The sequence below is a fragment of the Hyaena hyaena genome, unplaced genomic scaffold (assembly GCF_003009895.1).
Source record: "Hyaena hyaena isolate Hyena2069 unplaced genomic scaffold, ASM300989v1 scaffold_196, whole genome shotgun sequence".
NCBI classification, from domain to species: Eukaryota; Metazoa; Chordata; class Mammalia; order Carnivora; family Hyaenidae; genus Hyaena; species Hyaena hyaena.
In genome coordinates, this window is record NW_024080828.1 from 991,428 (window position 1) to 1,004,503 (window position 13,076).

General features: G+C 39.1%; 1 protein-coding gene across 9 annotated transcripts in view; it reads right to left on the minus strand.

The window, feature by feature from the left end:
• Positions 1 to 2,256: 2,256 nt before the first annotated feature.
• The window catches only part of TMC1 (transmembrane channel like 1), a 139,946-nt gene continuing 129,126 nt past the window's right edge, over positions 2,257 to 13,076 (minus strand). For 6 of the 9 annotated variants that reach the window (XM_039241576.1, XM_039241581.1, XM_039241579.1 and 3 more), the window contains 3 exons: positions 12,519 to 12,644; positions 8,761 to 8,839; positions 2,257 to 3,875 (listed from right to left, as the gene is read on the minus strand). In XM_039241576.1, the coding sequence (XP_039097507.1) occupies positions 3,612 to 3,875; positions 8,761 to 8,839; positions 12,519 to 12,644 (469 nt within the window). In that variant the 3' untranslated portion in view covers positions 2,257 to 3,611. Of the gene's footprint in view, positions 3,876 to 8,606; positions 8,659 to 8,760; positions 8,840 to 11,051; positions 11,231 to 12,518; positions 12,645 to 13,076 lie in introns of those variants that run through there. The other 3 variants (XM_039241580.1, XM_039241578.1, XM_039241582.1) reach the window with 3 other exon arrangements.

Sequence of the window (13,076 nt, forward strand, 5' to 3'; positions counted from 1 at the left end):
ATTCAGCATCAAGGAAAAGGCTTGCTCAAGCAACTTAGGAACAAGCCTAATATACATTCTTCCTCTTGTGATTAAAAATTGTCTAGAGGCCTACCCATGCAAAATAAATAAGTTTGTTAGTATCTTAATCTGGGGGACTGACGTCAAGAATATGGGGAGGTTCTGCAAGAATACTTTTGTAAAGCCTGTTTCTGTACACCTTCTGCTGATCAAAGCATCTTATTACAAATAATAAGTCCCTGTAAACATTCTGTCTTCTGATGTCATGTTACTGTTGAACGTTTAAATAAAGACACCAAAACCGACAGGACAGAGATGCCTGCCTGGTGATCAGAAAGAATCTCAGGGCACTCTCACTCTCTCGCCGACACTGTCCATCTTTCAGGGACCCCTGGACCTGCTGGAGCTGGCCTCCGGTAGTATTTTTTAACTCAAGGAAGGAGATAAAAGTCATTAGATGTCCATCTCATTGGTTTCCCTCTTTTGAAACACTCCCTTGGTTTTCTCCCAAGAACAGAGGCTAAAATCCTTTGCTTTCCACTCACTATGCATGTGATGCCAATTCTGCATTCCAGGGTTATTCGTCCATCAAAAAATCCTAGTTGTGGATGAAGGCTAGAAAGGGGGAGAATAACATCTGGGTTTTGCTTGGCATTGCACTTCATAGAGAATAAGAGAGAGTAAAACTCTTTTCCAATTTCTGATAATATACTGTAATATCTGCATCATTGTGAAGAAAAGGGCAGTCTTGCCCTGAATGGAAAGGTATCATTGACTTTCCTCAATCTTAAAACAGTTTTGTAAGTTCTAGAATCATACTAGAAGATTCTGGAAACCAAGAAGATCAATATGGCAGGTGGTACAAAACAGTAGGAGAAAATATAGAGTGTAGGTGATACGTGGGATACATTATGTTTGATAAACATTTGACAGACAGTGTTTGATAAATGTTTATCAAATGGATGAAGATGTACTAGCTTCATCGTGGTTCCTAATGATCATGGACCCAGTGAGGTCCCAACATGTATGATAAGCTCACTTCCCCACAATCTACCCATAATCCTTAGGAAGGGGCTGGTAGAGCAAAGCGTAAGTTCCAGTAAAGTCTACTAGGTTAAATTGAGGGCTCTAGCCCTGAAATGTTAGGCAGCGAGGTTGACCTGAAACCTCTTCTTGTTAACTCATCCACTGAGGAGTGAAGATAGCAAAGGCCGACCCCCTGTGGCAACGAGGGGAACTATATCTCACCATATGATAACGTTCTGAGTCTGCAAATATATTTCCACACCTGGCCAGTATGGGCACTGGCTCTGGCACTTATAGTGATTCGTCAAGATAAGAAAACATAGTTCAGGTCGAGGTATTGTTAACACGACCCCCTCGATATAGTTTACACTACGTGCTACTCTCAGAAGCCAAAGGAGATAATTCAAAGAGTGTGTCGAATTGCAGTTTTTCAGTTTTCAAATGAATGGCGAAGCTCTGCAGAAAAGTAAATCTGGTTTTCACATATGTTGGTCATAATTTATTTTTTATTCCTTGTAGAAAAAAATAAAAGGTGCAGTCTGGTTGGTTGGTTGGTTAGTTTGCTGGCCCTCTCAAATTTTCCCTATGGCTTTGATCATTATTTATAGAAATAATGATACAGAACTAAATCATACCAATCAGAAACTCCCCAGTCCAAGACTAGTCTCTAAATCATCCTCAAACAGCTTTGGAAATGGCATTTGCTGTTTCAGATGCTTGTTCAGGTAGTATTATGGAAATATTTTTGCCAGCTCTCTGGAGACCAAAAGGGTTAAATTTTCTAAAATTGATTAACTTAAACCAAAAGGGTATATAGGCGCAATAAAAATCCAGTGTATTTTTCAGTGTATACAAAGATTGAACTTTAGAATATCCTGTCTAAATTCTTTCTTCTACCATGAGCGTTTGTTCCCAAAGTACATTGTTTTAAGAGGTACAGACTTTCAGTTATAAAATATGTAAGTCATGGAGATGCCACGCACAGCACAGGGAATATAGTCAATAATATTGTAATAATTTTGTATGGTGACAGATGGAAATTAGAGTAAAAAAACGAAAAGTGCATTGCCTACATTGCCTTTAGGAGATGAAGTCCTTGGGCGATGGTTTGTCATGTCTCATCATTTTTCTTATGAAGTCGATCAAGAACAAGAGTGTCATCCACATTGTAAATTTGGCAACACATATACACCAATTCTCTAATCTTATTACTACACGGTACAAAATGAACCAAGTAGAAATAAGCACTAGCTTTATTTACTCATTTGCATTATAATCGAATGAGGTGAGAAGCCCTGTATCGCAACAGATAATTCCATTTCTTACATCGTAGTAACACTTCTCATGCAGACAACACAGTTTTTGTTTCACAGAGCAACTGCTGTAAGTTAAATTGATTCAATTTAATTAATAAGCATATACTCAGTGCCTTCCTGTGCACTGCACTATCCTAGGCATACAAATGAGTTAAAAGATATGATCCTTGCTCATAGGGAGCTTACAATCTGGATAGGAAAGGTGATGCATGCATACAGGAAACAGTAAAGAACTGTTTAAAAAAATCACAGGAAAATCTGTATAAATAATAGACTCTGAAAAAGACATTAGGGCCCAAAGAAATCTATCAAGGTTGGGAATGGAAGCTAATCTGGAAAACTGGGCCAGAGGAAGGAAATCTTGGATTTGTGTCATGGCAGTGATAGGCACACAGACTGGCAGAAGAACAGGGCATCATTTTTATGGCCAGAAGAAGAGTGAAAAGAAGGAAAAACTCAAGGATGGCTAATAAAAACCAGCAAGTCAGTTGCAGGGAATGACAGGCAAATTGGCTTAGCTCTGGAACAGGACACTGTGGGTTAGCATATGGACAGCAATGCTGGCAGAGGGCATTGATTCCTGCTATTCAAAGCCAATTCAAACTTTTAACAAGTAATAATGCTTAAACACATCTATAAACTAAAGCCCCTCATAAAAGTGTGTGTTTTCCTAATCTTAAACAAAAAAGCAAAGACAGATTGCTGAATATTAGAATCTAAACTCAAGAGATGTGATCATTGGAGGTCTTGATTAGGCTGCGATGGAATTATAATCATGCACAATGCCTTTTTTGAAAACTTTATAAAGAGGTGTGTTGTCTAAGATGATGTACCTCCTCAAGATGAGGGACCTTCAATCCAACGCTAATCAGACCCCTACTCGAGTCCCTTAGGATTTTTCTTTTAAAAAGTCTATTCCTTTTCATACTGAATCCAGCAGCTAATGAAAAATCTTGGGTTTATACTCATGGGGGCCCTGGATGGGGAGGCAGAAAAAAAATGGAAAAACAAGATATTGGTTTCAAAATGTGAGTTAATAATAACAGTGAATACTTTATAAAGATATTTCTGAACTTTGGGGGGTGGGGGGGAAGGAGTGAAGTATTTCTGTTTCCAGGCAAAGAAAACTAAGGCAGAAGTATTTAAGAAGAAAATACATATACACAAAGTTTTTTCAAATTAAACCAACAGGTAAACCAGTAACCTGTATTGCTGAATCACATCCTCTTTTTAAATTCCATTTGTTAGAAGAAAAGCCAGGGAAATGAGTTAGAGGGAAAAGAGTGGTGCAAGAACAAATCCCTGGGTTTGGAACAAGTTGAAGGTCCTTCCTGCTGAACTAAGACTGGTGATCCCTTGATTGACCAGCTTGACCTTGACAAATACATCAGAGTGAGAATAGAGGGGAACAGCAACTTCACAATGCTTGTGTTCTTGCCCCTTACAGAAGTCCTTGGTTTTGAACTTCAAGGTGAGGAGTACTTCTGGACCCCCAGCATACGTGTGAAAGCTACTGGCCACCAGCAGCTGCAGCTGTTCAAAAGAGAGAGAGAAAGAGAAGATGAAGAACCAATACATTAACACGTAGCTCTCAGGGGTACCTGGGTGGCTCAGCCAGTTGAGCGTTAGTTCAACTTCGGCTTAGGTCATGATCTCGGGTTTCGTGAGTTCAAGCTTCACGTCGGGCTCTCTGCTGTCAGTGTGGAGCCCACTTCAGATCCTCTCTCCCAGCCCCTTTCCTGCTCATGCTCTTTCTCTCAAAAATCAATAAGTATTTTAAAAAATATTTAGCTTTCAGTGTGCTTGATGTTCTGAATGAGGCTATCTGAAATCTGTCTATACCAAATGTATTCCATGTTGCCATAATATTTAGCATTTTTATATTCAAAATATTTCTTTATTTCTTATTTTACGGGGGAGTGAAAGTTCTGCTCTTTTTATATTTAGTACTGTTTTTATAATTAATATAAAATGTGTTCTTTTTAAATTTTTCAAATGAAAGAGATCCTCATTGGCCAGTAGAAATCCGGCAGCCATTTACTGAATGATTGTTATATCATAAAGTTCTGTATTAAGTTCTGAGGAAACAACTATGAATAAGATAGTCTGCCTTTATGAAGGTTGTATATGTTTTTAAGTACAAATTATGGGAAAACATAAAATAAATAGCATGCTGTAGTATTATATCTTTAAAACAGTGAAGATAAAAGTAATCTTTAACTAGAACTCAGATCTTAAATGTCAGAACTTTTGGTTCCCATTCTTTTATTTTTTGTATGATATTTTTTAAAAATATTAATTTTTGAGAGAGAGAGAGCACATGAGAGTCAGGGTGGGGAACAGACAACGTGGGGGACAGAGGATCCAAAGCATACCTTTCACTGACAGCCACAAGCCCAACACGGGCCTCACACTCACAAACCATGAGATCATGACCTGAGTCGAAGTCGGACGCTTTTTTTTTCTTATTTCTAGGAGAGAGAGAGCGTGAGCAGGGGAGGGTCAGAGAGAGAGGGAGTGACAGACTCAGAAATAGGCTCCAGGCTCTGAGCTGGCAGTCAGCACAGAGCCCGACGCGGGGCTCGAACCCACGAACCGCGAGATCATGACCTAAGCGAAAGTCGGACGCTTAACCGACTAGGCCACCTAGGTGCCCCGTCATTCATCATTCTAAACACGAATTTGGTAATGTTAGTTACAGTCACAATCTATAGTCAACACAAGAGCAGTGTAGATATGTGTGACATACATGCTTCTAACTCAAAGGTGTCCACAAAGGGCTCACCTCAGCTTTAAGGACACACATGAACTGATAGCAAGAGAATGGAAAGGGATATTCTGTGCAAATGGAAACCAGAAGAGGGCATAGCTATACTTATTTCAGACAAAATATATTTTAAGCCAAACGCAGTAGTAACAAGAGACAAAGAAGGTCATTTATAATGATTAAAGAAGACACAAATAAGTGGAGAGATATTGCATGTTAATGGATATTGGTAGAAAGAATATTGTGAAATTGTCCATACCGCCCAAAGCAATCTACAGGTTTAATGCAACCATTCTCAAAATCCCAATGGCACATTGAAAGAAATAGAAAAAAAAAAACAAAAAACAAAAAACAGTCCTTATATTCAATGGAACTACAAAAAGACCCCTAATAGCCAAAGCAATCTTGAGAAGGGACAAAGTGAGGGACATCATACTTCCTGATTTCAAACTATATTACAAAGCTATAGTAGTTAAATAGTATGGCATTGGCATTAAAGTAGATGATAAGATCACTGGAACAGAATAGAGTAACAAGAAATAAACATATGCATATGTGGTCAGTTAGTTTTTGAAAAAGTACCAAGGATATACAGTGAAGAATGAATATTCTTTTCAATAAATTGTGCTGGGAAAACTGGATATCCACATGAAAAAGAAAGAAACTGAATCCCTATCTTACAACATACACAAAAGTTAATGCAAAATGATTAAAGACTTGAATATAAGACCTTAAACCATAAAACCCCCAGAAGAAAACCTAGGAAAAAGCCTCCTTCCCCTTGGTCTTGGCAATGATTTTTGTATTTGACCCCAAAAACAAAGGCAGCAAATGCAAAAATAAACATTAAACTAAAAAGCTTTGACACAGAGGCGCCTGGGTGACTCAGTCGGTTAAGCGTCTGACTTTGGCTCAGGTCATGATCTCACAGTTTGTGGGTTTGAGCCCCACGTCGGGCTCTGTGCTGACGGCTAGCTCAGAGCCTGGAGCCTGTCTTCGGATTCTGTGTCTCCCTCTCTCTCTGACCCTCCCCTGCTCATGCTGTCTCTATTTCTCTCTCAAAAATAAATAAAACATTAAAATAATTTTTAAAAAATAAAAAATAATAAAAAGCTTCTACACAGCAAAGGAAATCATCAATAAAATGAACAGGCAACCTATGGAATGGGAGAAAATATATATCTGCAAACCACATATTTGAGAAAGGGTTAATATCCAAAATAGACAAGGAAATCATACCACTAAACAACATAAAAACCAAACAACCTAATTTAAAGTAGGCAAAGGACCTGAATAGACATTTATTCAAAGAAGACATAGAAATGGCCAGTATCTCTATAGTTTATGAAAAGATGCTCGGCATCACCACCAGGAAAATGCAAACCCAAACCACAATGAGATAACACCCCAGGCCATTAGGATGTCTTTTATCAAAAAGGCAAGGGGCAGCCATTGTTGGTGAGGATGTGGAGAGAAGGGAACCCTTGTGTACTGTTGGTGGGAATGAAAACTGGTACAACCAGTATGGAAAACAGTGTGAAAGTTCCTCAAGAAATTAAAAATAAAACTATCATATGATCCAGCAATCCCACTTCTGGCTATATATCCAAAGGAAATGAAATCATTAATTTGTATTCCCATGTTCATTGCAGCATTTAAGGATGGAAACAACCTAAGAATCTATCTATGGAGGAATGGATAAGGAAAATGTGATATAGATGGATAGATAGGTAGGTGGATTATAGGTAGATGATAGATAGATTGACAGATAGATAGATAGATAGATAGATAGATAGATAGATAGATAGATAATAAATAGATAGAGATGTATAATTAATAATTTTATTCAGTCTTATAAAAGAAGGAAATCTTGCCATTTACAACAATGTGGATAAACCTGAAAGGCATTATGCTAAGTGAAATAAGCTAGACAGAGGAAGGCAAACAATACATGGTGTCACTTTTATGAGGAATCAAAAAAATAAAAAAGGCAAACTCATGAAAAACAGAGCAGGATGGTAACCCAGGAGCTTGGGAGTGGGGGAAATAGGGAGAGGTTCATGAAAGGGTACAAATTTTTGGTTGTAAAATGAATAAGTTTTGAGGCTGTAATGCATAACATGGTGAACTATAATTGATGATGCTGTACTGTATAAATTGCAATTTGCTAAGAGAGTAGAACTTAAGTGGTCACACACACACACAGGTAAGTATGTGAGGTCATGGAGGTGTTAATGAATTCAGTGGTGGAAATTCTTTCATAATGTATGTGCATATCAAATCGTCACATCCAGGGCGCCTGCGAGACTCAAGTCTGTTAAGAGTCCAACTTCGCTCAGATCATGATCTCACGGTTTGTGGGTTCAAGCCCCACGTTGGGCTCTGTGCTGACAGCTAGCTCAGAGCTTGGATCTTGCTTCAGATTCTGTATCTCCCTCTCTTTCTGTATCTCCCCTGCTCGTGTTCTGTCTCTCTCTGTCTCTACAATAAATACACTATTAAAAAGGTATTAAAAAATTGTCACATCCTACACTTTAAATGTTTTACAATTTGTCACAGCTGAAAAAAATGTTAAATGAAATTAAAAAAACAAGTAGCTTTATAGTGGAAAAACCATCTAAGACAAATGTAATTTAAAGACATAGTACTGGAAATTGCTACCTCTGCTCCTGTTGCCATAACGGTCAGCTGACATGGAAGGAGAGCAGTGTGGAAAGAACCACAGAGAAATGGGGCTCAGCCCTGCTCGCTTCTAAATGTGGGGTAAAACTTGGACTGAAGCCATACACATCACTCTCCTGTTCATGTGTGTGGACTAATGAATTTTTTTTCCTACTTAAACCAATTTGGGTTGAGTTTTAGTACTTACAAGGGAGAAAGACCTAGTAATAGAAAGAGTTTTAAAGTTAAGAATGAGGGAAAAGTTTGCAAAAATGTTCCCTGAACTTCTTAGACGTCACTTTCCCACATGGAATGCAGAACATATCAGGAATTTTGGCAAATAAGGATATGCCTTCTTCTAATGGTTTACAAGTTAAGAAGGCTCCAAAAAAAGAGAGTAATGAATTAGAAAAGGCTCTGGAAAACCAACAGTGGTGAGCTCAGAAGAGGCCAGTGCTATCTTCCTGGTGTATCCATCTATGTATAAGAATGGTCCCAGGGAGCAGGAGAGCTTCTGCATTTCTGTCTACTCTTTGTATATGACTATGTGGATGTCGTCTTCATCTTCTGTCAATTTGCAAAGTCACCTTTCTATTACTGCCGCTGAGTTCTCATTTCTCAATTTTTCTTTCTCCTGCCTTGTCTCCACTGGAAAACAAGTATCCTCCTGGAGATGATGCTTGAGAAACTCTCCAAAGGCGAGCAGCAAACATTGCAGAATGACTCACTCAGGGCAGTAATGCTATCCTGCATCAAATGCCCATTTGGAAAGAAAGAAAAGGGGGAACATTTGATCCATAGGGGGGAAACCTGGCAATCACAAACGTTTCTCCCACCTGCTCGGGCAGCTGCCATTTTCTTGTTGCGCAATTTGTTCTCCAAAGCTTGCTACACGATACAAAAAGGAGAGAAGAACATAAGATTTCCTGGCGTTTCCTACTACTCAACATGAATAAAGGCAAGACTTTTATGAAATAAATTGTCTCCTACCTGTTTCATCTTCTTTTTTAGATCCAGATTTGCTGCCTTCTGGCCCTTTGCAGTAGCATTGAGATAATAGATGGTCAGACTGCATTTTGAAAAATAATAAAATATATGGTATTTTTCAGTTCAAGATTCTCCTTAAATTTACATTCACCAAATCATAGAATATAGATAAAAGACTGAAGTAGACAGAGGTAAAAAGGTGCACTCGGAACATGGTTAGTAGGGCTGGACCTAGGAAGGCAGGACCCAAGGATCCTCTTCCACAGCCCATCCTTCTCCCATACCTCACTGCCTAATTGTAGCTTCTTCCTGGAAAGGTATTAACATCAGTTCAAATTGTAATTAAAAATAACATTCCGAGTTGACACCAATGGCATCCAAGAGAATGGAAAATCTACTGCGGCTTAGGGAATGTGTAGAATAAAAAAGAAATGGACTTTCTGCCTTAAATTCCCTCCTTTGGCTTTTACAGCAAATAATATAATCCTCATAAGTCATAGTCAGTTAACATGGATTTTATCCCCTAGGGTGTATTATTTGCATTTCTCCCTTCTTTGAAAATAACATGTTTTATAAAGGAATATCCTTGGCTTTTAACTGACATTTACATTTCTAGAAAGAGCAAATTCCAGCCAAACATTTGTGTAAAAATAAATATGTTCATCTTCGCTTAAAGCAAAACAAACAAACAAAATGCATTTTAAAAAAGGTAACTGGCATTGCTCTTTGTTGCAAATAACTGGATACTAAACACACTTCCTCTACTCCCCAACCATGCCAGATTATATCCCTTTATGAGCCATCTGGTGCTAGCAACACAATTATTGATACGGTTTAGCTGAGTTTGTTTATCTCTTGGTCGAGTGATGGGAATTCAAATGAAATTACATACATGAAAGCATTTGGCATATACTATTTGACATGAAGTAGGTGCTTAATAAATGTGTGTGTTTGTGTGTGTGTGCGTGTGTGTGTGTGTTAAGGATTTTTTTTAGAAAAGTGCCTGGATTCAGAGGGTGAACTCAAAGACCTCACAAGTCATTTGCGGTTCTGAAATTCTCTGTTTATTTGCCACTATTTCTGTCTTGTGATGCACCTTAAATAAGTATTCTTTACAAATCATTTTCTGGTCTCCAAAAAGAATGAACATGGCTGTAGAGAACTAACTTGAATTCTACTCAGTTCAAATCATCCAAGCTGATTTCATGTGAGCCATTGGGGGAAATTCAAAATGTCTGTAACATGTAACATTCTCTAATTAAAGGTAATAAACAGCCAAGCCAATTGTATGAGCCCCATAAACTAGAAGATGAGATCCCAGGATTTGAAAAGTCAAATCAGCAATAAACTAAAGTTGGATTTTACATCAGAACCTCAGGACCACTATCAACCTTGCAGGGTATCCTTTTGACCTGGATGCTTCCAGCTTTCCTCGACACCGTCTGTATCAGGGTTGGCAAACCATAGTCTCCGGGGCAGCACGGACTCCCAGCCTGTTTTGCATGGCCCGTGAACTAAGAATGGCTTTGACATTTTTAACCAGTTATGTAAGTCCTTACATAATATCCTCAGCTTTACCTTTTGGCCCATCCAACCTAACATATCTACTATTTTGCCCCTTTAGAAAAAAATGTGCTGACCCTGAGTGTAGACCATCCCTGACAAGTGGCTTCTAGCCCTTCTGTATAGTCCACTTATTCCAAACTCACTGTTGGGTGCTTCAAATAACTAAGGGAAACAAGAGATGGGGAATAAGACATGGGCTTGAATATACTTATCAGCCATTTGATTTGGGGCATATCTTCCATGTGATATCAATAATATGATTAATGAGGCCAACCTGTTAAGGTTACTGTGGAAATGAAATGATGAATATAGAGGCAGTGCCTGGAACACAGGAATATTAGCCTCTCTTCCACACTCTAGAGACAACTTATTTAATCTTTAATTACTGGCATTAGAACAATGTTGCTCCTGGGGCACCTGGGTGGCTCAGTCAGTTAAGCGTCTGACTTCAGCTCAGGTCATGAGCTCACAGTTCATGGGTTCGAGCCCTTCGTTGGGCTTTGTGCTGACAGCTAGCTCAGAGCCTGGAGGCTGTCTTTGGATTCTCTGTCTCCCTCTCTCTCTGACCCTCCCCTGCTTGCACTATCTCTCTTTGTCTCTCAAAAATAAGTAAAAAACATCAAAAACATTTTAAAAAAGAACAATGTTCCTCCTTCATTTAGAAATAAATCTGTCTCTCAATAAGTTAAGACTATAGTCATAAAATCTGACATTAACTTTGATCAGCTTTTATTTCTTTAATACAAGATCTCATTTATAACACTAAAGGACCTTGACTTTTAAAAAACCACATAATACTTAACATCGTCCCACAAGCCACCGTATCACGAAAACTTGGAAAAGAAACATCACTCCGAGGGCCATCTGGTGAAACAGGCTGCTTCCAGCAGGTCATTTTCTAACATATCTGCATCAGAGATTCGCTATCAGATTCTGAATGTCAGCAAACAATCAAGAGTCTCTAATATACAAGAATAATCTGCTTTACTGTTTAATTATTCCCATAGGCTATTAGCTCTCCTTCAAAACAGGGGTCATAGTATAAAGGGGCAGAAGTTGGATTTACTGTCAAAGTCCTACTATTACCATTTTGCTATGTACTCTTACCTGGGGAAAATCACCTCGTCCCTCTAACTCGGTGCCTTAATAAAACTGAAGATGAAACCTGTCTTCTCTGATGTGGTCCTCACCCTGATCATCACAAAGTAGATGGTAACAAATTGGCCCAGAACCCAGCTCATTGATTCCAAGTCATTGGGATTTCTCTCCCTGAGATTTCCCAGTTTTACCTTTTTAAAAACAAATCGAACCCTGTGCCTCAGCTTTATTTCTAAAGTGTTTCTGAGGGTGGTTCATGCATGCTTGCTCTCCTTGACTGAGGGCAGTGACAGTTCCAGACAGTTCCAGACAGTTCCAGACTTTCTATTTAGGAGGGCCTCGGGGTTTGGAAGGAAGGACCAGGGTGCTTTTCCTAGTTCTTCGATAGCAGACATATATTTTTCATTAGAATGCAAGTTTATCTCTGTGCTGGGCAAGAGTCAGAAGCCAATGACAGTTATATGCAAACAACCCCCCCCCCCTCCCAAATTCTCTTTTGGATATCACCTCTGACTTTTGAAGGGTTAGACTAAGTAAGTGAGTCTTCCAAGACCCTTCTGGTCCTCTGATTCTATGATCATGGGCCCACACTTAATGATGGCCTTTGAAGAACAAGGACACAATGATTTTTACGATCCCTTAAACCCTTAGCCCTAAAATACAGCCTATAGGGTCCCCAAAGGGAATAGTAACTTAGAGACTCATCATTTCTGTGTATTCACAGCCATCTGCTTTATGGAACAAGAGGTGGGGGCCAGGAGATCTGGGCGGGGAGCTCAATGTGCTGATTAGATTTAGCATTTAGCATTTATGTTTCCCTTGCTTTAGCTGTTTACTGATCATTATTTTGGTTACTTGGGAACAAATCTTATAATCCTAGGCAGGCAAAGACAGATGCAGGTGGCTGGGAATTACATCCAATAGGATCAGAATATGGCTCATGAATTTCAGGCTCTCACCACCATGTAATCAGCACTGAATTTGGTGAGGCTACAGCATAACCCTTGGAGCGTGGGAGAAAGCTAAGAAAGCTGGAAATGAAAAGGAGCCAGGAAAGACATTACAGAGGCTCTTCCTATGAGGGGGGAAGCACATACGCCATAACCAAAACGACCGCAATAACCAGTCCGGGGTTAGAAAGCTGTCTCAAGATCTTTGCCATCCAGCTTGGGAAATCGTGCTCCAGTGTTTCCCCAATGACTTCGAACATCCTATTTTTGCCACTGAAAAAAAAAAAGAGGGATGGGGGGTGGGGGAGAGAAATTCATTTAAAACATATGTAAAAACCATGGTTACAGCAAGGAAATGAGACATCTTCCTCAAACACCACCTAAGTACTGTCTCAGATTGGGAACCTAATCTGTTTAGCCACAACTCCGGAAACTTCACTTGTTATTATCAACATATAGGCAAGACGTCAGAACTCTTATTCTTATGCAAACACACAGTGGAGCAGTTAGGAAATGAACCGCAATGTTAGGAGAAGATTTTTTTTTAAAGCTGTATGCCTAAGATTTTGATTGAAATATATTTTATAAATAACTTGTAAGTCTACCCCTCAGCCAGCTGTCCTTGTTGGAGAATAGTCCCTTTGGACTGTATAAATAGTGCACTCAATTGTTGAATTAGCCTTGGAAATAAACATAAGGAATAGA